The sequence below is a fragment of the Zootermopsis nevadensis genome, unplaced genomic scaffold (genome assembly GCF_977971745.1).
Source record: "Zootermopsis nevadensis isolate Lab colony 2312 unplaced genomic scaffold, Znev_1.0 Znev_ptg000001l, whole genome shotgun sequence".
Taxonomy (NCBI): domain Eukaryota; kingdom Metazoa; phylum Arthropoda; class Insecta; order Blattodea; family Termopsidae; genus Zootermopsis; species Zootermopsis nevadensis.
Genome location: NW_028259133.1, coordinates 22315767 through 22342727, shown reverse-complemented (window position 1 = coordinate 22342727; position 26961 = coordinate 22315767). Strand labels below are relative to the sequence as shown.

Here is a 26961-nt window from a genome sequence, read left to right as displayed (position 1 = left end):
ATTTTCCTCTTGGGTGACACGTGTGAGCCCTCCACTAATGCCGTCGCTAGGGAAAAGGGGCATTCCGAATGCGATAGGCGACACCAACTTAGGGCTAAATTACACGTAAGTAAAGCAGCGATTATAATTTTTGGGCGTAAACCCCTTTTCTGTTGCACTGGCGAAGGAAAACGGAGCTGGAACGTGGTGGGTCAGCGGGATCTTGAATTATTGGCACAGGAAACCACAAAACTTAACTTCTAAAAGCATAACTAGAATATATTGTAAAACAGTTTGCACATTTTACAGGGAGTCATCAGGCTCCAACAAAGCAGACAAGTTTTCAGAACAATGCGCACAGCAAATCTACGTGGGATAGAATCAATGCCCGTCTTCCTGCGTCTTTCTGTCGTCTGAAATTGTTCCACTCGGCTCTTCGTTCTTGCTGATGGTACGCGGTCCGCAGACTGCCTTTGTGAAATACCCGGTGCATAGTTCACAGCCACAGAGACCCAGCGTGATACAGAAATGGACATCCCAGAATAATTTTTATTCTCTGTCCGGTAAAAAGGAACCACATTATAGAAACATCTAACTGGAAGGAATCCCTGTACAATATTAATTAATTAAAATTTATCGTGTTAAAAGATGGCGTCTTTCCTTTGGTTCTTCTGCCATGAAACAGCAGTTAACAATTGATCTTTGCAATGGAGACGCGGTTTTCTCTGAGGCACTACCTGGACATTTTAACGAACTTCACACTTGCAAGTGTTAAATGATATTCAAATTTTGAATTTATTCATAATGCACTAACGCTCAATGCGCATTTTAAATCAATGCACCAAAAACATAAAAACATTTTAGCGCTTTGAACAAACAAGCTGTCATTTTACAGTGTATTTCGTGACCTCAGACCCCGAAGCTGAAACTAATTCTTCCCACTGGACCTCTGATGTCGTCGAATGTCCAGTTTATTATGAGTCCGGGTCGGGCAAGCTTCTCCCATAGCGCAGTAGAATCCGATTGTTCGGTGCCCCCTCTTTTCCTGCGGTATGACGTCGAGTATCGAAGCACCGACCTTCTGCTTCTAGGCGCGCCTCTCACGTAATTTATAGACACACGACGAAATGCCCGTCTCGGAATAACGGGCGTTTCCTACCGAATATTTTAATTTAATTCTCATCCGTTTCTTCTAGTGCGACCCATAACTAAAACTGTCCAGTCGAGGGCTGGCGCATACGAAGTGAGTGTCGGAAACTGCGACTCGCGATTGAATCTCAGCTCAACTGAGAAATGGATCCGCTTACGTTACTAAAGCACGAACGGGAATGTTGAGCAAATGGAATACTTTTAAGGGGCTCTCAGTTTGCAATTTCAAGCGCCGACTTTCGAAAGCAAAAAGTAGTGGAGTGTGATTTTGGAATTTTAACCTCAAAATGGAGGTTGTTGTTAGAGATCGCCCACCAAAACAGATAAAACTGTGAGGCCCGTTTCTCTTTTTGAACAACACGATTATTGACAAGGAAATAGTCGACACTGAAGACAGGCAACAGCACAGGATGAATCAAATAAATTTGTAAATAAAATAAACAATGAGCACGCATTTTAAGGTTAAAACTAAACACGTTGATTCTTTTAATTCCTCTGCACTTCCGGGAAAGTTCTGTGCTGTGATGATCTTCTGTCGATTCGTCGTACTACCGCGGGTTTCCTTCCGTATCTAAACGTACCAGCCTCTCAGAATCCGTTCGTGAAGGGATGTGGTCCTAGGACTAACTAACTAGCTGGCTGCTCATCACCGAATTAACCAAAGCCCTCTCCACCGGTCCCTGTCCTGGGCCAACAAAATCCAATCGCCTTCAACTCCTATCTCCCGTATATCCCCCCTGAGATTGTCCTCCCATCTACGTCTAGGTCTTCTCAGTGGTCCCTTCCCTTCATGTCCTAGGACTAGCATTGTACAAACAAAATATATTTTCCGAAACACACTCGTGCGTGCGTGCAAGTAGTCGCATATCAACCCTCACGAAATGCAACGGAGCTTGATCTCGTTTCACTGTGACGTACGAGTACGTACAACCTCCCTACTCGTTCACGGCTCTGGTACATCCAAACTTTTAGCATTCTTTCCCGCATGAGATTTTTTTTCGACTGCAGTCAGTCGGTCCAGTTGGAATTTGTGTCGTAAAATAGCACCGCACCGCGTACATAACTTAATGAATCAGCATCAAATGTTTTCGCTGCGTACGTACGCACTTAATCCAAAACAAACTTGAGCCATCGAAGAAGTAAAGTGGTTACTTTCACCGGGAAGAGAGAGACAGCTTGCCGACGTCGGATTTCAAACCCGCAGGACTCATAATAAACTGGAGGCCCTACATTTCCCTGCTGTGGGAACGTTTATAAAGGCCGGACAGTCCTTTACCATTTTCTGTAAGCCAAATGGAAACGGACGCTGCCTTACGGCGTCGAAGTTAAACATCCAAACGAATTAAGACCTCATCCAGAGACCTGCTCTACAATTGGGACCAGTTTAGAACTTCGGATTTACGTCAGAGGAGACATCGGGTTGCGTCAGTTGCTGCCTCCATAAAAGGAAACCATCGTCTGATACTGAAAATCTACCCAAACAAAGCACAGTCAAATATCTCACTAATCACTGATTTTGATCAAGAGAACTGCCTAATTACACGTTAACTGTAGTCCTTTGTAGTTCAGCGCCTCTCGGGTCTGAATGTGATGACAAGTCTGGAGAGCCAACCCCTGAAATAAATCTTTTACGTCAGACTTAGTTTAAGAACAAATATGGAGCGTGCTCGGCTTAAACGACGGAAATATCGTCCACTAGGCACAAGATTGTGGCAAGTTGCAGTCTGTCTGTGTCACTACAAGCAATACACGTGTTTATCCACTGCAGCAAGGCACCCCAACACAAGTCGCTCTCTGCTCGTGGTCCAGCAGAACGAAGCTGTGCTACGAAAAGGTCTGAGATTTGTCTCCCGCGATTTTCTAAATCAATTTAAAAACTAGAACGCAATAACTCATCAAACTTACGCTATCCTTATCATTAGATTCTATTATTATCATTATCATTATCATTATCATTATTAATATTTGTATAAGTCTTGAGAAAACTTATTTCTTAAGTCTCGTGTTACTTCTGTCAATTTCGATCCACTTTGCACTTATCGAAGTCTAGAATTCGTCGCTAATTGAATCTCTGCATTTCAAATAAACAGCGCACAGTGAATTTGTCACGTTCCACGAAATTCTGTAACTCAGGAGCGCGAGGCAGTTCATTCTCGTAGGCGGCGAGTCGAAACACTTTGAGGCGACGGCGAGTGGCAACGACTTACGCAATTTTACGTCCTCTGCCGACGTTTTGCAAGCCACGACACTTTTAGCTGCCGCTATTATGAACTGCCACACGAAAAGCATTTTGCGGTTAGTGTTTCCGGTCCGATCCGGTCCGGTCCGGGCCGTCAGTGTCTGATGTCATATGAGAAAACCAATCAAACAAAGGCAATTTTCACACACACCTGCGGAAAGCCCTAATTCTTAAGAGTCTTCAGAGACGCCAGTGCAGTGGCGTGGCGTGGGGGGGATCGCGCAGAACCAACCCGGAGTTATTGTCCCAGAAGCGTCTCTGCTCGTGACTTCACAGAAGTTGATCCCCAGCGGACTGGTGCTGAGATACGAACCATGGCTCCGAGGGATCTTCTGGTCATATGGCGACCCCGCCCACTGCTGCCATCTGCTGGAGCTGATGGTGGGCCGCGCACGCAGCATCCGCCTTCTCCTTCTGCATCATCTCCTCCCGTTTCTTCACCTGCTTGCGCTCCTTCGCGCGTCTGTTCTGGAACCAAATCTTCACCTGCAAGACAAAGGACGAAGCCTGCCACAGTGACGCTTGGACACGACAAAGCCCGGAGTTCGATTCTCGTCCAGCCCAGCACCGAGTCATTATGACGACAATTCACCTGCGACCTGTGACGAATTTTTCTAGCTCTTTGCTTACGGAACGAGTTTTTTGTTGATGTCGTGAGGATAATTTGAGCCTTCTTTTGTTTCACATCTCGCGTTTCTTCCGGGTGGTCAGGAGCTCGTATTTGTTCATCCCCGTACATGCAAAAAGCCTATCTCATCTTTTGTTTGACACAGAACCAAACTCCCCACCACAGGGGCGGGGGTGGGTGCTATTTGTAAGTGACCAAGGGCCGACCAGCTTCAAGCGAAAAATTGTTAGCTGGCTGTAAATTATTCCGACCTCTACCAGACACAGGGACACCGAAAGACAGACAGACAAACAAACAAACAAACAAAAAAACAAATACGTCAGGCACAATAAGCAAAGCCGGTCAAGGAATGCACTTACAAGACGTTAAAACCTGCCCGAAATGATTTCGTCACACTCGAATATCAACGAACATAATATCTTATTTGCAGTCGGGAACGCAAACCTTGAAAGATCGACGCCTCTTTATGATACGATGACCGCAGAACTTCTCCAGGCACGGTCTGATGATCCCGCGGGCCACCTGCCGCTCGCGAACAGCGAAGTTAAATTAACTGCACCGAAGTGTTTTCTTTTTTATTGCAGGATTGGCGCGTTAATAGTTTCTTCATCTGTGTGTCTGTCCGTATTTGGACCTAAGAACAGCTGAAAGGATTTCCCGTCCATTTAACAAATAATGTCCACACATTACAATTTGGTAAAAACCGGAAACTTTATACGAAGATCCACGAATATTCTGACGAAATGATAATCTGGAGGAAGGACCGCGCCGCGAACACTTCCTAACTTGTTCGATTCAATTGCATTGCACATACTCACAACGAAATACTTGGCACCCCTGCGCTGAAGACTGGACGAAGCGAGAGACGAGCCCATCCGAGCAAAATTCCGCGAGCGGATGAAGTTCGCGTGTTCATTGCGCGTTTTTCGTGAATGAATATTTATAAACTTTTCACGGCTTTCGCATCTCTTTACGGTCTAATGCTACGTTTCGGCGCGACCTCTGATCGCCATCCTGTCCACAGCAAATTAAGTGACGATTGCTCAGTCAAGACGAGAAGAGCCAACAACCACCAGATCTTTGTGGCGCTGGCACGTGTACCACGTGGCAGAAGTTAAAAGCAAATTTCTGTGGTGGCGGCGATGAAGCTTGGAGTTTTTGCCCAATAGCCCGGTCATCTTACGGAGCGGAAGTCTGAGGCCCTAAAATCTCTCAAAACAAACTGAGCGTTTTTGTCGGCAAACCTCACGACGTCAAAGATGCAGCCGCGAAAGTCAGTTCGCGGGCTCTGTGGCACCGGCTGTGCGATCAACTGCATTTATCTACGGGGCTGTCAGTTGCACAGTGTTTGGTAAAGTTCCGTAAACAAAATATATCGTCACATGTCAGTACAGTAGTACTCTACTTACTGACATGTGACTGGATCCCTGTCAGTAGCTTCTGAACAGCGCGACACGTGCAAATCGAAATCACGTGGCTACAGCATTTGGATTCTGGTATCAATGGATATTTTTGTATAAATTTACTACAAAGCTGTGGGCGAGTACATTTCGTAAAAAGACTGGAAAATTCACTCACATATTTTAAAAGATAATCAAAGATATAACTACAAACCGGATTATTCAGTTGCATTATTTGGCGTTAAATTAACCACTAACAAAGTAACAACGCCAGTAACAGCGAGTGCACAGGAGGAAATCCTGTTAAACAAACAAAGATTCGGCACAAAGGAGTCCGTGGCATTCGCTGAGCTAATCTCCGTCTGACACGCGTCTGCAAAGACACGTTAAGGAATTATGAAGCAGGCCGACAGCTCACCTGCCTTTCGGACAGCCCCAAGTTCGCCGCCAGCTCGGCTTTCCGCCTGATCGTGATGTATCGGCTGTAGTGGAACTCCTTCTCCAGCTCCAGACGCTGATGGTCGCTGTACACCACGCGGTATTTGTCTTTCGTTCTTGTCTTGCCTGCAACAGACGCATCAACGCAGTCAGTACAAGTCAGCCACGAATGTGACGAACGCGTCTCATGGCTTCAGTTCACGGCGTCAGGCAATGGAATGGCCGGTGAACGATGAATCGAAGCGGATGTGTAAGGCAGAGGTCGTGGCCTGATTAATCCTGACATCTGCACGGCTCACAGGAGCGGAATGGTAACACGTTTTAGCCACACATGACCTCAGGCTCACATCGAAGGTAATTAGAAACTATTCCACTGTTTGCTGGGCACGCGTTATACTTGCACGTCGACAAAGAATCCGATAGCTGAAATCGTCCATGGGAGAACAAGGTGACAGATTATGTATCCCCGAGCAGCAAATTTAATTTTTTTGGTTTTATAAACATGGTTCCCTTTAGTGTTTTTAAGTATGGTCGATTGCGTTGGTTGTCTCTTGCATACAGGGCATTTATATGTTAGTTTGCAGGGGTTGGACGAGCTGATGGTGGTGTGGACTGTTGGATGCGAAGTCCTGGTGTCCACCAGAAGACGACGAATGTGCATTGAACCGGACACAGCTTAACCGTTGTGAGATAAAGTTCTTAAAGCGCTAATACTGGAAATGGTTGGAAGTTCACTTCTGTAGTGACGCTCGAAGGCCCTACAGAGCGAAAAGCGACTTAGCCGGCTCTAAAGAACAAAGGGCACTTCACACACAGTCCGCGTTTTAACCTGTGTTTATCCTGGGACGGGGGTTCTGCCCACAGAATTTTCTTTCCAGGATAACATTCAGTGGCAGACTGCTGAGTACAAACTAGTGTACCTTCGGGATTCAAAAAGAGGACAGGGAATTTCGTGACCATCTGAGCGACTGTCAGCTTCGCCTCCAGGGTTTTGGAATCATGTCTCTCGCACCCGCGCCGCCTCAGGCTGATATCGGCTGCGTTGCGTAAACGGGGTGACCCCTGATCGCTCATCGTCGTCAAACAACTCCTCGAGTCCTTCCCGATTGCCGCCAGACACAAATGCCAATAATTAAAGTTACTTTTCTTCGCGACGTTTCGACTGACGCGCAGAGGAAAAGACGCGTTGTGTTTTGTGCGTGAGAATCTGCTGCCACATGTTTCACCTGCGTACTGATCCGCCACTGAACACCGCTGTATCGTTATCACAAAAGGACCGCCATCCCGTCCGGTCTCTGTCATCTCGCCGCGGCCCTAATCCCCAGCCTCGATAAGAAAGCGCGCTCTCTTATCTGCCGCCCAAATGTACAGTCTGAGAGGAAATGAGATGAAATGAGACAGTAACCACTCTTGCAGTGTTTCGAACATGCACAAAGGGAAACGACGTCATAATTCCTAAATATCCGCTGCTCTCTCATGACAAATGGAAGCCAGAAATCGGCCCCGTCACTGATACAGCACACACACAAAGCTACCCTCAGAGCGCCATTCCGTGGTGAGAATTGGCACGCCTGTTACAGGGGATGAAATCAGGACCGAGATTGGTGGATCATTTAGCATGCGTAGTTGAGAAGAGAACCTTCGAATTATGCACACAGTCCTATGAGAACTCATAGACGCGGGTATGGAAGGTGTTCTCAGCAGAAGGGACGGCATTTGAGTTCGAAATCCACAAAGACAGAGCAGCGACGGTCCACACAAATGAGGCGAGGCGAGGCTAGGGGGTAAGTCCGAGTGGCTCACATTATGAGGGGGCACATCCAGATGCCGGGACCACGGTGATGATAACTGCTCGCCTAATGGCCAATTAGAACACTCCACACAATGGCGTCCGGCAACGTCCACGGGGTGCAGCTGCACCTGGGAACTAGTGCGTCGTAAAGCGTGGAGAGACGTGCTTACAGGCCACAGGACGCAAGCAAACCGCCCCGAGTGCCTTCTTCAGAGTGCAAAATTATGTGAACCTTCCTGCTCGGACTTCGAGCGGCAATTTGCCATTTTAACTGCGGATAAAGGATCGACACAAGAACTGCCTAGGCCTTATCACATTTGCGTCATGCCCCTTCTTTCTAGGGCCTACTTAAACTGATACGGAGTTGAACATCGGACCCTGGGCCAGGAATGTGACGTCACGAGTGCTAGTTGGGTTGTAGTACATAACTGAAAAAACTTTCTGAAAACATTCCAATTTACTTTATCTGTGTCTACTGTAACACTCGAATCTACAGATTAAAGTTGGCCGCGATTTCAAATCGAAATTCGAAACAACGTGAAGATTATTTGCGTGATGACAGACGAATTTTCTTTGTCAGAAACAGAACATTTTCAGAAAATCACCTGCCCCGAAGTCTTCATGGCTAACAGCGGCGACACGTTTGTCTGATAAGTTCTTTTATCTGGCTGAAGTCTAAATGAACAAAACTGTTTTAAAATTCTGAGATAAGGCACCAAGACAAGGTTACGAAATGTCACCTGTGGTCACGAAGTCTTGAGTTATTTCCATCGCTCCACGTACTGTTTTGATGCAATCCAACAAACGTTATTCAGTGAAACTTGCCAGTTTATTGCAACACGATGAAGGGTTCCTTTGCCAGCGATTCTAGTCACACAAAATTAGAACACAAAGACTGTGTGCAAATGTTAAACTCGACATGTGCTGAGAACCGCCACCTAACTTGAAAATCCGAGCACAAATCAACATTATTTAACGAAAGATACGGAATCCATGAAATCACTCCACTTAGTTGGTCGGCACGAGCCACAGACAAGAGGCGACTATGTCCACGATACGACCTTTATTTATGCAGATCGCTTCGGTATTCGTCCTGCGCCAAGACAACAGACAGCGCCTTTCAGGGATGCGAACATCGGTTTCACGCACGATCCAGTCAGAACGTTTTTGAGTCGGGCCGGGAGCTTAAAACGGGGCGTGAAGCCCGCACCTCCATTACGTTCGCCTGTCAATTGAAATCGGCTCAGACGGCGAGAATGCGGCCCCTTCAGCGTTCATTATCGGCGTCGAGCGGAAGGTCAGTTTTTCAGGCTGCTGCAACGTCGCCAAGGCGTCGTCGACTGCGTGCCTCGTGTCAGAGACAGGTTTCAAAATGTTGGGCAGCAGGACAAAGTCCCACTTCTCCGGAAACAACTCCTCCACACGAAACAAAAGAGTGGTAAAGACTGGATAACAATTACGAACATGTAAATAAGCAACCTGGAAAATATCGAAATAGCCTACGCTTAAAACCAGCCACCCCATGTCACGTATACCCACGTTCAAATCCAGGCCAGCACAGAGAAAATTCGCTTCTGTCCATCAAGAAGCCTCGTCGAACGGCCGTGGATACCAATTTCCAAGAACAAGCGGATTGACTTTTGTTGGCTGCTAAGCAGGGCGACCGGTAAGTACCCGCTGGCGGTCGACAGCGCCTTCCTCGCCGGCGCTTGTCGTATGGTCTGCCCGCTGCGCCGTCAGCTGTCAGCAAGATGCTTGGAAGGTAAGTTACAACGTGGAAGCTTTCAAACTGTCTTTCGTGTTTGTCCGGAGGAGGCCTCCCCCTGAGAAAACGTCAAAACAGACACCTCGGGGCGGGGTTTTAAGAGCCACAACTTGTTAATCTCTTGTCCGGTCGGATTTGCGGAAGAAACACGACTTGCAATGTAAGAGAGAGGCTCTCACAGCGGGGAGTCCGAAGATGGCTATCTTCTGGGGTGTAGCGCCGCGTAGTCTGGCACAAGATTACCGCCGTTTCGGCATCGAACTTCAGCGCCCAGACGATCGAGGCAGCAAGGGCATCTGAACTCCAAGAATATTTAGGCGCGGGAGAATTTCCACGCCCTGAAGAAGCAAGCATTCTGCTCTACGAGTGGCTAATTTGTTACGTGGACCCTTAAGCACCCCGATTGTGAGTTTGAATGCAGAGGCTGCGGGCTGGTTCCGTATCCATAGCAACTGCACGAGAGCGTCTGAAAGAGAATTGGTACGAAGATCGAGCTACCAGGCGCCAGACCACACGCGGGCCTTGGGAATCATCGTCATCAGACCCGTTTACTTCGTATTGGGGAGGGGAATGTATCGAACACTTCTCGCCTGCCGAAAGACGGGGCTGTGCAGAGATTAAGCCCACCATCATCATGAAACAAGCAAGCAGCCTGTTAGAGAAACCATCCCCTGAGACGCAGTGAAGGGGCACAGCGCTGAGTAAAACCGCGATTACATTCTTCATTAAACAGGATAAAAGCAAACATCTCGCTGTTCGCCCAAGTTGTTGAAATAAACTGCACTGGAACAATTTCACTACTTATTCATTGCGACAATCATGAATTGACAAGCGCATTACCATACGGCAGTGTTCCGAAACGTCTGTGCAGCGAAATTTTATCTGAAGTCGTACATTCGATCGCTTATCTCTGGTGATTAGAATTCGTGACGCACGTACGTCAGAAGCTTATTCAGGCCTGTCTGAGTTCGTCTTGGGCCTACGAATGGCAGTCATAGGCTGGCTATAGACCCGTTGTGCCAAACGTAATAGTAGGCTAAGAAGACGAATTTTCGTGTCCCGATTCGCAACTCGTAACGCGACGTTACGTAAAGTTTCAGCACGAAATTCCTTGAGCTTTGTCTCCAGATTCATTTTTTATTCGTTGTTTTATGTACACATTCTGTCCACTTTTTCTCTCCATACGACAGCCTTTAGAAGCCGGGGATGGGGGTGAAAAGTGGTTGGGGCTGGCAAATGGAGTAATAGCGACAATGGATCCCCGGGGACACATAAAGCGAACAAGGGGACACGCGGCTTCGGCGCGCTTCAAATCGAAATCGACCGCAGACACACGGACAATTGATGTGCTGCAATTATCACAGGGATTGGAAAGGCTGCACTTACTTACTGTAACTTACTTCAAGAGGCGAGCGCGCACAAAGGCGATTTTTCGTCTCTCCATTTTAATATTATCCTCTCGCCTGTAGATCATCGGCGGGCTGTCGTCGCACACCGCGCGACGGCGAAAAGGCGATTAGCGGGGAAAAACCTGACACCCTATAAATTATGACCTTGAGGAACACGTTCCTGTGTAACGATGCTGCTCCAACTGAAATGGATCAACGTGTAGCCGTTACAAACCACGACTCAAAAGTGCAAGTAACGATGAATTTCGGATCCGTCATGAAACGTGTTCCATACAAGATGGCGGTGTATAGACTGCTTGGGCGACTATCAGCTTTTCAACAACTGTGCTCCATGAAGTTCACTAAGCCTAAGTCCTTGCTGAGTCACGCGGCGTGGGATGCGTTGATAACGTTACGCAGATTACAAGATGGCGGCCTACACCTCCTCACGCCCGTCCCAAAGCGACGGAATGCAAAGAATCAATCATTAAAAGTCTGGGGCTTGCTCTCTCGATTGTGCGCTCGGATTTGATCGCGCCGAGTTCAGGAAATCACACGCATTGCAATTAAACACGATTTACGGCGTTGCTCGTACAACTCAGTCCTACGTTTTCAATGACAAAAGACAGATCAGCTAGAAAATTATCAGCGCGATTCGAATCAATGACCTGGAGATCTTTCATTGCCACCACGACCAAGCCCACGCAGTCTCGTGTTACGTCGGTACCGAAGGTAATTCAGCCGCAGCGCGAAACTCACCTCAACCTCAAATCTGGGCGGAGAATGAGCGGATCTTACCTCCACGCCACACGTACCTAACAGACGCGTCAGACAGCGACCGACGGAAGGCATAATTGTGCGGACGTTTCAAAAGCACTTGTCCTAATGATGGAGGCAGCAAGTGCATCTGAAACGTCGATATATTTCCACCACATTACACTTCGTAATCACCGCAGTCAGAACTTCAAATCCGACTTGCGTTATTCTTGACATCTAACATGAAAGTTCATGATCATCCGTTCATCTGCTATACCCAAACAAACGGAAAGGCAGACAGACAGACATAACAAAGCTAACATGTGAGTTGCTTTTTACAGCAAACCCTCTTAAAGACGAAAGTACCTAATAGTACAAGCAAGTGGACTCCTGCCCACTCCAGCCAGAACTCTTAAATATGTACCTTATCTGGAATCAAAGGGTTTCAACCTTCCACCCCAAACGCAGAAAGAGAAGATTAACAAAGCGGCATGAGAAAAATTCCGAAACAAAAGGCGTGGAGAGAATTCTTCGGGAATCCCTGAGTTACCCCTGCAGTACCTTCATACAACCCGCAGGTAAGCAGAACAAAAGAATTCCGTGGGCGCAACTGCTTGAAAGGATTTTAACTGTGCACGTGCAAAAGTGATTAAGTTATTCGGGTGAAGTGACGTCAGCAGGGCCCAAGGGCGGAGAATGAACAGTCGGAGGTGTCAGGTTCTCAAATCCTTGCCCCGTGTACACAGCTTACCGACGTTTCAGATATGCTTACTGCTCCCGTCTGGACGGTGACTGAAACGTCGGTATGCTACTCGGCCACGCACGCGGTGAAATATTTCAGGCGACAGCGACGCCTGGCGGACGGCGAAGCCCCTCAGAATTGAGGTTTGTCACCGATTTTCAAATCGTCCTGCGGAGAAGAATGAGCTTATTCGTGTACGACAAGGCGCGGTCGCAATGGAGTTCTGACTAAGCCACTGTCAGCGTCACCAGGCTTTTCGGGAAATTTCACACTGGGGAGTTCTACTAAAATGTATCGATAATTCCACGAAGTTTCCTGACGTTTCAGAGAAAGCTAAAATACACATTCCGTGCCGAATAACACGTTTTTCGCAGGTTTTGTGGTTACCGAAACAATTGAACAAGAGGAATTTCCATTCTGAGTCATTTCACAACTGAAAACCGTCGGACTTGCTTCAGTACCCACGAATTTAATTAAGACCTGGGCGCAATGACACAGGAAAGGCACCAGAATTGTTACGCGGTGCGTACATTTCCTAATCTTTTAGTATCGCTAACAGTTAGGCCCGAGTTTTATGAAGTAATATTAGCAAGAAAATATACGCCCATTCTTTCGGAAAATTTCGTACATTTGTACCACGAATTTCGCCGTCGATAGCCAGAATTTTTTGGAATTGCTATTACAAAGTCTCGAATTCTGTTGGATCATCTTCTCAAGGAAGGTTCTGGTCCACGGGGCTAACAGAGACAATGCATTTGGCCGGAATAACTTAGAAGGCTTCGCGGTGTAAGCCACACGGAAACCGACTTTAATTACTGAATGCAGCGAAAGCACAAAGATCTGCTCTGACAGAAGATGCGTCTTGTTAGCCTGCGATGTGACTAGAGGTCACCGACTACGAAATTCAGACCAACAACGCGAGTAATAAAATGAGCCCGAGGACGAAGGGGGATGAAGTGGCGGGAGACTGGAGAAAACTGCGCAATGGGGAGCTCCATAATTTGCACTCCACTTCTCATCAAATGTAACTGTTAATAATAACAAGGGGAAAACACGGGGGGAGGGGGTATGTTACGTAGCGCGCATCTGGAGCTGAGAAATGCGTACAAATTTTTGTTCAAAGCCAGAACATGGATGCATGTAATTCCGTGTCGTGATTCCCGAGGACTGCAGTCCACGCCATCACCGGGTTTCGTAGGCCCTCTCGGTGGTCCCCGTCTCTTGCAATTCCTTCCTTCCTTCCTTCCTGGACGGGTCGATTCTGTTTCCATCTCGATCGGTCATCCGAGTTTCAAGATTTTGCAGATCGATCATAAAATAAGTAGTTACGGCGGCTAAATGTTTATCGCAACTTTAATCGAAATGAGCTGGCATTTGATTTATAATTGTATTCACATTTTTAAAATGAGACCTACCCTAATTTGCTGTAGGGGAGGGGCACAGATTGAGGCTGTTTGAGAGGAGAGTGCGCGGAGAAGACAGCGAGAAAGTCGAAACGCACTACTATGACGAGGAGTTAAATGGAGCACGAGATGGGTGGGGCATACAGCACGCATCAGGGAGATGCCGATTTCGTGCGAAGTATTTTTCGGAGAAAGAACCAACGCAACTCCTCAGGCCGTTTGGCTGTTTAAAGGCGGCTACAAATTATTCAGACGTCGTTTCAATCCCCACGTAAAAGGGCCAGAATGCATTTTGCGATCGTAACCAAATTTGGTTCAGAGGGACGAGAATTTTGGTGCAAAACGGCTGAGGGGGCTTAGAGCTAACTGGTGGCTCTCGGGATTTCAAGATATTCGACGCGTGGGTAGACGTCAGAACACTCTTGTCTCTATCCTGGGGTCATTTTGTTTACCTCGCGCTGTATCCAGGGGTTAGGTTGCATGTCATGGCGGCATTATCGTGAGCTAAAACTATTATGCTCCGCCCGTTCGCTCTCATTGGCTGTTACTATACTGTGGGTGGAGCTACGAGAACAAATTAGGCTATCTCATGCTCCAGTATTCGCCTATCTATTAGCATCCCTAATCGATATCAATCGCTTTTTAGTTCAGGGCTTTTGAAACTGACAGGAGCCCAAACGAAGTCGGCATGGAATCCGTGGAATGGGAAGCTGCGTCTAATGATGAGTCACTGCACTGTGAAAGTATCCTAACCACTCGCCTACGCAATGTGCAGGTCCGCCCTGACAAGTGGGGCAAATGCCCTCACCATTTAGTAGCAGGGAACGTGGATAAATCAGGCCCGAAACGTGAAATTTGCAGTCGTTCTTAGTTCCATTTTGCATGGACGTTCGTCTTTCCTAACGAAAAGCGTCTCCTTTTGTCGAGGTGCGCTTCGCCGCCGGACGAACAGTACGCAGACGCTTACAGTCGCTCATTCACTTTGAAATTTCCCTTCAGTTAATTGCGAGGCTGTGCAGTGGACAACGCGACGGCTTCCTCCCACGTTCTCGCCCGCAACGCAGACGGAACAATAAACCAAGACTCCGCCGCTCTTCAGAATGTGGGAACGACTGAGCCCGGCGCGGCCATAAAATTGCTTGGCTGCCTCGTGCGTGTTGAAACGCGATGCTTAGTTAATTCTCCCGAAGAAGAACAACACGAGGAAAGAAGCTGGAGCCGAGTTGCGTGTTTCCTGTGCCCGCAGTTGCGATCGCGTGACTTGCCCGCTCAGCCGACCGGAGTTTCTCTTTTATGGGGCGCGCTCACCGCCGCTGGCTTTATTGCGGGAGAGGCACGCGATCGGGCAGGAAACGCTCCGTGCGCATTCTCGGTCGGGGCTCGAACACGGCAGCCTCAGGTCGCTTCTGATGCATTCTGAGGCGGACGTTCGTCGTAAACCTGCAGGCATGCAATGTCACAGGCCTGGGCCTTCCTCGAGACAGCAGGCCCATCGCCTTGCTTCCCTCAAAAGGTGCCCCTGTCGTCATCGGAACAGAGGGCCGGTCGCTGCGTCCAGCTTCACTCCCTACCAATTCTGATACAAATCCGCGAGAACGAGCAACTCAAAAGTAACGCTCTCTTTAATAAGTATTACGTAGGCACAGCGTTCCGCGAATTGTTTCAAGAACATATAAACCGCCTAGGCCTTCTTGCCAACTCCTCGTAAAAGCTCGTAGTCAATAAATCGCCTTTACGCGTTAACGTGTTCACTGGGCCTTACCCGAGGTCAAATGAATCCAGCATCCCCCGCCACGATCTTTTCGAGACTATCTTGCGGGCATTTGTCAAGAATTCACGTCCCACCCACCTCATTCTCCTTGGTCCGATCGCTTTACAAAGGACACAAACCACAACCTTCTAGACCTGCCTCCTCCCTCTTAGGTCCGTCGGACAGGAAGGGGGCTACGTCCCCCACTTAATATCAACATCAATAATACTTTTTTGTATCTTGCTGACAGTCAAACAGCGCCACGAGTCGTCTCTTCTTGGCTTCTGGCAATCGATAGGAGCTTCACACAGAACAACCCAATTAGCCGTCAAAGACGCACTTGCGCCTATTAGCGCCAAGCGTCGCTTCGAACGCAGCCTCCTTCTGGACCAGCAGTTATCAGAAATTACCATGCTAAAGAGGGCTCTTAGCGTTGGGAAAGTTCTCTGAACACCAAGGCGTCTCTGGGATCTCGAACTATCACTATTCATTCGGTAATGGTCTCTACCTCAACTTCCGGCAAAAGGTTTCACCGGGCACTGTTCGTCCAAAATGCCTCAGAGAAGCTGCAAATTTCTGCCCTCAGTTCAGTGAATACTTTAGCAAGCAGTTTAGCTAAGCGAGCTCGTAATGACAGAAGTGGGGCCTTCCGTGCATAAGTACTCAGTGCATGAGCTCGCTTTATTATGAACCTTCCTCACAGGTTCTACGCGTTTTCTTTCATTCCCATGAAAACTCTTACACCCCGAATCTCCGTTTTTAAAAAGAAGACATTGCATAGGAAATGCAGCAAATTCATTTTGTCGCGACGAGTGCAGTGAACTGATTCCCATTTTGCGTTTCTCTCGTCAGATGTGCGGTCAATTATGGCCTATTCGTAGTTTCTTGAGTGTGAAATCACTGCGCCTCAATTTGAATGCCTAGAAGGCTGTAGCAATGCGAAACGGGCCACAAACACAGTGATGCCACGCTTACAACTAAAACAATCCCCACTTTCTGTGGCTACGTGCCTCGTCTAATACCTAAGTCGCACAATAGCCTGTCCATGGAGAAAACGTGTCGGTCGCCTGCCTGGGGCGACCGACGTCTTCGGGGTCGACGTTTCCTCGCATGGACGGGCTATTATGCGATGCATGCCTAGAACGAGTGAGATTCATACTCAACAGTCCCTGCATCTCAGCCCACGATTCGTCTAGGAGCGGGGGGGTGGGGCCAACTAGAACAGACAACAACAACAGCAACTTTATAAAACCCAAAAGCAGGCCGCGACTTTAGGCTACCTTAAGACTGCAAAATCTCCTCCCCCATCTGTGCTCATCTGCCTCACTGTTATCAAATTTCCCTGCCACGGACATTTCAGTCCAAGTTCCCCCGCATTCAGCCACGCAGTCCCACAGACTGCAATTCCTTGCTTCACAGAGGAACAATGCAGACTCAGTAGCATTGTCAGTTGTCCTCTCCGCACTAGGTTATAAAAATGCCTTCTACGATTTCGAAATGGAAGTGACTCTCATCGATAGACCTCGTTCTAAACCACAAAACATTATCTAAACATACCATAAATGTTTGTTTAATCCTACAGTAAGAAAAAAATTTCTTTTTGTAAACTGATTTTCCGGTTACGGAGGAAACAGAAAACTGCATAACGAGGAACTGCAGTAAACATTTCAATGGCAGGAATTCTTTACTACCTACGCGACTATCAGCTCCAGAAATAAATAACTATGTTCCACATTCTTCCGAATCCATCCTTTCAAGGCTCTGATAGCACAAAGCTCTACAGTGAAAGAAAGAGAACTTTTAAAGGTTCGCCTCGAACATCATTCATTTTCAAACATGTGATGAAAATTTAAACAGACAAATTAAATGAAATTCGCAATTTGTGGGCAAGAACGCGAGAGAAGTGAAGTAAACAATCACAAGCCGTGACTGTGAACCACCTCGAATTTTAAGTTAAGTCTACAGGCTTAAGCAACACAATTGAAAAACCCCATCTCTTAAGTCCATAAACACACGAGAATACAGATTTATAAGGCCCCGACTTTACAGACACTTGGCCTATATAAAATTACAGCTGCTGATATAAAGCAGATAAGAAGAGAGAGAAATGATAAAGCCAGACGACTGTCCGTCCGTAAGACACAGCGCCCAACTAAGTGACCGATTTCGATCAAACTTGGTATAAGAAACCTGCATAGTTTTGTGAATGTTTTACAGGCCTCAGGCACGTCGAGCCCTGCCCTGTTTTCAAAGCACCTCGTCCATAAATTAATTTGGAAACATTTACAGGCCTACGTAACCATCGTTTTACAGCTACGCATATGAACTTTGAACCTGGCAATTAGTTAATAATAACACGCGTTATTTTAAGCCCGTGTAAGCTTACACAAACTGAGAATGATGACCCGGGGTCCGTGTGTGCAGAGGGCGCTCTCTAAAGAAACGTTTATTGCATGATTTAGTGACGGTCATTACGTAGTAAACACATGAAAATTTGTTGAACTCAAAGTTTTATACGTAAGTTATGTGTGTTTTAAAAATGACTAGAAAAGAAAAATACACAATTTAGCTTATTTTATTTCGAGTCATGTGTGCGTAGCCCCCCCCCCCCCCCCCCCCCCCCTCGACCTGAGTCAACACCGGGCGATCGAGAGTGATTGATGGTTCCTCTGCAGCAATACGCACACAGCCGCCACGACGGCCCCTTAGCGAACGCAGAGAACTTCCTCGAGAGCGCACCCAGCGCCGGTCGCTTTAAAGCAAAGCGAACACTTCCAGTGCTACAATCGCAGAAATGATAGTCGATTTTGTGTTCTTGCCACCGCAATGATCTACTGGAACAATTAGAAATTCTTGTTCGAAATTTGCAGTCCCAGACGACACTCAGCGCTTCAAAATAAAATTACGAATCATCTGGACTTATGTTGAGTTGACTAAATTTGTTTCTCATTTGCGTTGCCTTCAGCCAAGTGAACCCCGGAATTAAAATCGGTCCGTCGCGTTACGGACGGACTGGCGACGCTGAACAGCAGAACGCAAGGCCAACTGAACACGTCTTACGAAACGCGTCCCTCGCCTTATTTCATTACAAAAATTGTTCTGACGTTCTGAGTCGTCACCTGATCGGCAAATGATGCCGTTAGTAACAATAACTTTCAAACCTAATTCACGTGCAGGCATCGGACAGAACCGGTGGTCCACATTGCCAGTGAGTGCACTGACGGAGATCTGTAGGCTGGACACGTAGTTATTCTATGACACGAGACAAATGAATAAAACGAACGGCAAACCCCGGTAACAAAACTCGGCATAGCCGCTAAAGTTTCAACCCGACCTTAAACGTCAAGTTTCGGTCCGTAAGAAAAGTAACTCGAGAGAAACTCGGACGTGGGGATATTCGTTGAAGCGAACTGTGTCTCCTCAACACCCGACTGTAGGGATAGAACACGATCGTAGATGGCCCACAGCGAAGACGCATTTCGTAGTCGGCTGAGACGTCAACTTACATGAAAGGACGACAAATCAGCCCATTAAGATTAACCTTGTAAAGGCGGTAATTAGCCACTCAGTATTAGCTTTAAAAGGGAACCCCGTGGTCCATGGAATTAATAAGGCCAGCAATCTTCACACTTTGACTTTCCCAGGGCAAAGTTTTGACTCGTGCGATGGGAAAACGTTGAGCCTAGGCCAAAATGGTAAGCCCACTCAGCGAAACTTTGCGAGGACCCCGGTCGGACACAGGGGCCACGTATCGAGGCTATGTCGTACCTTCAGCTCACAAGTGTTGGCCTAGATTTAGAGATAAACAGCTGACAATCAATGAGCAGCTTTAGGCTACACTAGAAGTGCTTACTGTAATATTTATTCACCATCAGTGGAAGAAACTGACGTTGCTACCTCGAATGAGCGATGGTTAGAAAAACAGACGCTGATGAAGCCACAGGAACTCGACAGCGGAGGAGCTTAAAATTATAAAAATTATTCAACGTTGGGCTGACGATTCAGTGGCAGCATATTCTAAGTCATTGCTAGAAAAGTTGGCAGTTTATGAATTTAAAAGTGACAATTCAATTTTAACTCGGCTCAAAAGTCCGTTTTAAGTAATGAAACAAATATTTTAATATTTTCCGTCAAATCACAATTTTAATAGGATAATAAAATATAAAATATTTAAAATATCATTTCACGTTCCGCATCGAATGATCGATTTACAAATTGGAACGTCTCTGAATTCAGTATTAAACCTCGACCCGAGACAGTAATACTTCTAGGTGTCTTCCGCTAGACACGTCATGTCTCTATCAACTCATCACTGACTAATATTGAACATCAGATGAACCACGCCATATAAAAAACAATACCTTCGTTCTAATATATAAGAGTAATCTGATAAGAACATTTCAATAAACTGCATAACATTGTAAATGATTGTAATTCGAGTTTTAAATTTACCAATCTAATTTATACCTGAGGACGGTTAAATATAACCGAAACATGTCGTAAGAGACGTTCCAATTTGTAAATCGATCATTCGATGCGGAACGTGAAATGATATTTTAAATATTTTATATTTTATTATCTTATTAAAATTGTGATTTGACGGAAAAATATTGAAATATTAAACTAATTCACAATATGACGCAAATATACTACCTTATTATGAAATAAAATAAATTAGAAGCTTATATCGAAAATGTCAGCGATCTACGATAATGCACTTACATTCATCGCTTCGAAACGCGATTGTGCTTACACAGAACTTAAAAATAGGTTACATTTTATAACAAAACAAACGCATTACTGGACCAGCGGCAGGAGACGCGCGCGAGCACAAACACTGGACCGCGTTTGTAAGGGAAAAAGTAATTCACAAGACGAACCTAAACACAGCTGAAACTTTTGCACGGCAAACAGAAAAACACGAGCATCGCATGACAATTACCTAAAAGCATCACGCCCCGGCCGGCTTAACCCCGGGAAAGGCTGTTCCGCCACCACAGCGAAGGGTGGTTCAAGTCAAACACTTCTCATTTTGGGCCCATGTTATTCTCCTCTTCGAGACAGATTAGGCTACCCCGGTCGAATGAAAAATTAAGTTGTAGCCCACACCGTGTATTTTAATATTTACAATTTTAGTTACGTGAGGTCTGAATTTAATCAGTAGCCACATCCATGTTATTTCGATTGTCGCTGGTCTTTCCAAATAAGTGTCAAAGGACCTTCAAGCGTTTTATTCTCATAATCACGGCGGCTCTCTAGCTGTTTTGATGCACACATTAATAATAAAGAATCAGTAAAATTATTCTTCCTTGATGAGAGACAGACAAATCTCCTTAATTGTAGAAATGTTTGGCAAGGCGCGACTTTATTGAGGGGGGAAGTCGATGTGTGAGGAGAAGAAATGCGACTCACTTCGACATTTCAAGTTCGTGCAGCTCGCAATTCGCAGGCCCCACAGCAAAAAGTTAAGTCACAGGAGTCGAAAACCTAAAGTCAGATGATCCGTGAACTTTCGAGACACGATTTAGTAAGTGGCCGCTTAATGACCCAGGGTTTATTTCAATTGCGGTATTTCTAAGCCATGAGAAATTTAAAAGCAAGACGAAAGTTATAAGCTCGTCTCTGCCCTGAGGTTAATATCAGTAGGCGATGTTACGACCTGCGTCTTCACAATTTACAGCCTATGAGTCAGCTATTACGGAATAAGAACTGGAATTGCCAAGTGAGAGAACCCTTTTCAAAAACTTTTGTCACTCGCCCATTCGTAATATTAATTTCCGGCTTTGAATCTGACTGGAGTGTGATCTTTATGCAACGCGAACTTGGGACTAAATAATTAGCGCGTTCGTCAACGCCCGTTGACTTAATTCCGTCTGGATATTTAGTTATCGAAAGCCCTTGGACCGCTCCGTGCCACCAGACAAAATCCTTACATCAAGGAAGCCAATGAAAACTCCCAAAATGAGGCAAAGTTAAAACATTTGGGAGTGACAGTTACAAACCAAAATTAATAGCCGACGAAATTACGCGAACGGCTGCCAGCACTCACCAAAATATTAAAATTAAAGACAGCTAAAATTTTACCCCCTTTCAGATAGGGGTTAATCTGGCCCCTCGCATTGAGCGAAAGTCCGCGGCAGTTGAGAACAGAGTTCCGAGGAAAATACCAAATTTTATTTGCGGGACACGTAGAAGACGATAAATGCGTGCAGAGTATTAATTGAAAAGCCTAAACGGAAGACGCAAGCTTAAATGGGAGGATAATATTAAAATGGATTTTAGAGAAACAAGATGAGTGGATGTGGACTGAATTAATGTGACAACGGACAGGGGCCGGTTGCGGGCTCTTGTGGATGCAGTAATGTGGATTCGGGATCCACAAATAGTAGAGAATTAATAGACTGAGTGCTGTGAGTTTTCGAGAAGTCTAATCCATGAAATTGGATGGTTCGTTGTGAGTTTTAGAAATTGTGCAGCCCTGTTTAAAATTATGAAATGTAATTCACGAGAATCGGCATTCGGTTGCAGGCCTACTCGTTCCTTACATCCGACACACGGCGGTGTTATCAGACAGAAGCTTTGTACGGCGAAGCCGGAGAAATTGGGACGGGACGGAGGGCTTTTTCCTGAACGGAAGCTAGGAAAGTACTCAGAGCTCTGTATAAATAAATTGGCAAACAGGAAACGCGTAAGAAAACTCGAGCCGATTTAGACGGGCGTTCGAATCCAACGTGAAAACTAACGGGCAAGAAAAGGCAATGCAACGCTTTGAGAAGGAAAACGAAACGCGTTCTCGTGTTGCATCTGCGAAATTCAGGGGGTGAGGTGTGGTCCATCGGCCTGGCCTCGAGGTCGAAACGCGACCACAGAGAAACAATATTAAAAAGGAGCCCGTAATCCCCTAAGCTTGACGCCTCTGACCTGGGTTCGGCTGGTTCTGGTACGAAGGTTTCTTCATCCACTCGTACGGGCTTCGAACGGGGATTGGGCGGCCCGCGTGTTGCGGGGGTGTCACTGAGCCCCCCACAGCCCCGGGGCTCGACAGTTCACTACTAGACACTGTTATCGGCGGTGACGGTAACTGGGGGTCGGCCGCCGGCTGCACCCCCGGGTGGCTTCCAAAGTCGGGGGCCCACTCCGGCTGGAACACGTGGTGGTGGTGGTGGTGGTGGTGCCAGGGGGCGGGGGGCTGCTGCAGCTGGTCCTCGTGCACACAGTTGGGGTACTGGGGTTGTGGGGGCCCCTGGTGGTGCGACGGCTGGTACCACGAGGCAGTCGGAGGGTGAAACTGTGGGGCGGCCCCACCGGGGGCAGGCGCCTGCTGTTGTGGTCTGTACATTGCCAGCGGATTGTAATACGAAACCATTGTCTTTACGATCTAAAATCACACACACGAGGAGTCCGGGCAAAATTCGGCACATAGATCACTCGGAGCACTCCTCTTGTCATTTGTGGTTCCAACACACCGATGTCCTCACACGCGCGTGGGTTCGTATCCAGCACGGAGCAAACACTGCTCTTGGCTCGTCCGGGCACCCGACGCGCAATGTGCGGGCCGATCCAACCCCGGGACCTTCCTGCCGCACTCGCGCTGGCGCCAATAACAGCGGAGGGGCGTGGTCAGCGATAACCAATCCACGCAAGGATTATCCAAAATGGCTGCACGGCAGTCGGCCAATCAAAGAATGCATAGAGTACGTTACGCGTGGACAGTCGACACTTCGGAATTTATTCAATTTTGTTGCAGTAAAATAGTTCAATCGTCAACGGCAGTTGCTAAATGAAAACAGCGCGTAATTTTGTGTAAACGGAAATGAACCTCCCTCCATGTAAGGTGACAGGGCGAAGCTTATCTCCTAATCAGCTGAATGGTTTTCAAATAAACTCCATTAGTCTATAGGCCTAAAGAACTACACTACATTTTCAGTGTCTGAAGCTTTGTTATGACTCCGGAAGAATATTGACCGTAAGGAATATTTCCGGCTACAAGGGTACGAGTACCTAAACTATGAGTCTATATAAAGCCAGGGCGTCAAACAGAAAAACAAGTTGTTTTGTCTGAAAATCTCTGAGACTCCGAAACACGCCAGGTGCAGTTCGCGCACGAAGTGAACTACCCTAACCTAACCTCGCTTCGAGTCCAGGTAACGGCACTGACATCAGACTGGAGAAGTTGCTCTCAGCTAAGCTACTCTTTGGTTATGAAACTTCCTCTGTCTCTCTCCTCAAGAAATGTCTTCGGATTGTGTCCTTTCCCTTCGGTAAGAGACCAAGTTTCCCAACCGTACAAAACAACGGATAGCTTACGCGTTTTAATACGCACAGGCCTAGCTCGGGTTAAGCAGGTTAGATCATTTAGGCCTTGGGAGAACATGAACTGTCCCGGAGGGGTTCTGCCCCCACGGACCTACGCCGCTTTCGGGGACTCTGCCCCTTCGGGTTACCCCCAGGTTATGCCCACGACGCCTGCTACGTGATTACGTAACTCCCGGTATTTCCCCAGAACACCTGCTTCGCTGAAGCTCCTCTGAGGGCTTTAAGCTATGATTGTTACCAGGCATGGATACCCCTGAATTCACAAACCTAGTTGCAGATTAGTGTTAGAACACAAAGTTGCATCAGTACGCGATGTGGCCTTTGTAATTGATTGTCATCTGCAGAATCCTAGCAGCTAAGGCCAGTGACCGAAATGTTCGTCATTCTCTGGGCCCACACAACAGATCGCTCAATCTGAAAAGAACAACCCCCACCTCACATCCTCCTTAAAAATGGCAACTGCGATGTTTACCGAAACGTCTTTTAACACGCGGCGGCTCTCGCCTGAAAGCGGAAGTCACGCAGCATCCTTCCTCCCCCGCCCCCTTCTTAATCCCTTTCTTCACAATTCTGCCGCTGGTCCGATTAAGAGACCAAAGTGCGCACAGCGTTGCCACTTCGTGCCTTCGTTGAAAACTGAACCTTTCAAAACACAACAGCATGGATTATATTCAGACGCTAAATAAAGTCATCGGAAAAGAATAATTTGTTTCATGTTAAGTAAAATCATGCATACCAAGACTTCGAAAAGCAGAACATGGCCGCTGAACTTTGTGAACTGGAACCTCAGAGCGAGTCACTTACCAGAAGTCTGCTGGAAAGGATGACAGCAGGCCGCGTACAGTACACTCCAAATAAAATATCACCACGGCATGTAACACAGGAACGTCGATTTCACTAAACTACACATCACTAGAAAATTAACACTGCAGAGAATATTTGATAATTTCATCTTCCAATCCTCATAGACCATCGCTTTCTGAAACACCACTCGATTCATCACCAGCCTCACGTAACTTAACGTAACCGTGCCCAAGCACAGTACAGTACGTTCTTTGTCTTCTAAAATCTGACCAGTCACATAATATTCGTGCTTTGAATTATTTCATTTGATTAAATCGTGCAGTTGAGCCTTCAACACGTCGTCGTCCTTCTTTGATGAAGACGTCGGTGGTTTGTCTGTCTGAGTGTTGCAACGCGAGGCTGTATTAATAATGAACGTTGGGTTGAGACGCCCTGTAACCTTGTAAGTGAATCTTCAACTCTGAATGTGAAAACCGTACGTTCCTCCAACAAACTCGTAACCATCCTCAGTTCACTCGGAATGCACTGCGCCCCGCCCCCCAGAAAGTGGCCAATTAATAACCGAAATATTTAACAAATTAGCGTATGAACAGTTGATGCAACGTGTAAAGACGGCAAAACTCAAAAATCATTTTTGTGCATTAACAGAAAAGAATCATCAGTTTGCAATTTGCATGAGCTGAGATTCGTGGCACGAAGCCAGCACAGCGACGAAACATTTACTTCTCAACACCGCTTACATAAAGTCCCTATTCTGAAGCCACTGGCACTTCTCTACTCTAATCTCAAGACAAATAAACATCTGTTCCGTCTCTTTCTCGGTCTTCTAGGTGGCCAGTTTCCAACCGAAATTCTCCCTCACCCGTTCTACATGTGCACCTCATCGTAATATTACACCACGAGACCTGCATGTGGACATATCACCTAGTTATTCATTACGTAACGGACAGGCCCAATGTCAGACTTCCAAGGTTTTTTAACACTTGCGAGTTACAATCCTAGTCGAGGCTGGCCTAAAATGACATACTATAAACACAAACAATTTTAAAACATTGGCAATTACCACTGTAGGTATTACCGCATTCTTTTTGTAATGTTTTGAGTATGAACACGTTGCATACATTTACAACTAATCTTCCTATAGGCATTTAAAAATAGCATAAACATATTTACAGCTGTCATTTTAGACCAAGGCTCTGGATAAAAATTACATAACCCTACTTACAGTCTTGTAACGAACTACCAATAAAGATTACGAAACATTTAACACGATGAACAACATATTAGGCACCGAGGAACTAAACATAAATCAATACAACACAGTAAAAACAGCATCTTCATGTCAGCAATAAAGCAAAATTCAAAAAATGAAGTTCAAAACTAAGTAAATGGTAACTTCACACAATAAACTTTGTTGCACTAAATCGAGAATTAGGACGAATCGACTGACGAATGTAATCTCGTATACTATGAGCTGCGTAATTTACCCACAAACCCGGCATGTCAATTATACCGAAGTTGGCTGCATTTGTTTTCCGAACCATAACCCAACAACAAAAGGGCACACTGATGGAAATAATTAATACTTACTTCCAGAGTCTTCGGTAGACAACTGTTTCAATAAACTGATCACAAATCTTACATTGATGATGTTGATAAAACTGCTACTGTGAAATCGTAGGAGAATCAACAGAAAACATACTTCGACACACTAACCTTGAAAACCGCGCTCTTACAACACGCCATATTTTACTGCACCCGAGTACCAACATGACCAACTTAACGGCGCGAAACTTAAAGCTATTCCACGGATATATTCGTCAAAAGCACTCGTGTGTCGTCTCCACTACTCAGAAGAGGAGACCACATGTAATATTCATACAGAACTACCTAATTATCATCTCATTATTTATGCGAGCCTAGATTTTCTGGAGTAAAAATACTTTTCTGTAATAAAGTCATTGCAAAAAACATTCTCATGGTACACGCCATGGGTTACTACCCTCTTCCTGTAACGGAGAACCAGGAGAAACTTAATATTTCAAAACATGCACAGTATCAATCTACCAAAATATGTGAATGAAAATAATTAGATTACGAATAATTTGTTCCTTGTGTTCTCATATTAAGACATTTTATGAAAGCACGGTTTTGGCACACTCCATCACATAAATTGCTGCCTGAAGAGCAGGAAACAATCCATTTTCTTCGAAAATGTAACCATTATTCAAATCCACATGCCTAAATGAATGTGACATCTCATCACAATCTACAAACATTTATAACTCCTTCGTACTGGGCAGCGATTCAGAGCACAAAGCAAAAATAACTAATGCCTTGAGACCATCAGCAACTACCCAATAAATTATAATTTCACATTCTAGCAAGCTCCTCGACGCCCGCGAGCACAGA

At 46.2% G+C, this 26961-nt stretch overlaps 2 protein-coding genes across 3 annotated transcripts in view; both read right to left on the bottom strand.

Annotated features, from left to right (window-relative positions):
- Positions 1–237: 237 nt before the first annotated feature.
- On the bottom strand, positions 238–23047 carry LOC110838660 (caudal type homeobox). Of its 2 annotated transcripts, XM_022082059.2 has the most exons (4): positions 22351–23047; positions 16589–16645; positions 5814–5959; positions 238–3853 (listed from the first exon to the last, which is right to left on the bottom strand). In XM_022082059.2, the coding sequence occupies exons 1-4, from the start codon at positions 22793–22795 to the stop codon at positions 3704–3706; spliced, it is 798 nt and encodes a 265-aa protein (XP_021937751.2). In that variant the 5' UTR covers positions 22796–23047; the 3' UTR covers positions 238–3703. The 2 variants fall into 2 exon arrangements, with proteins under 2 accessions (XP_021937751.2, XP_087202721.1); XM_087346595.1 differs by lacking the exon at positions 16589–16645 and having other exon boundaries at positions 22351–23039.
- LOC110826468 (uncharacterized) overlaps positions 5858–26961 on the bottom strand; it is a 33385-nt gene continuing 12281 nt past the window's right edge. The window contains exon 11 of the mRNA XM_087346520.1: positions 5858–5959. The gene's annotated coding sequence lies outside the window, so the exon portion shown is untranslated. The remainder of the gene's footprint in view (positions 5960–26961) is intronic.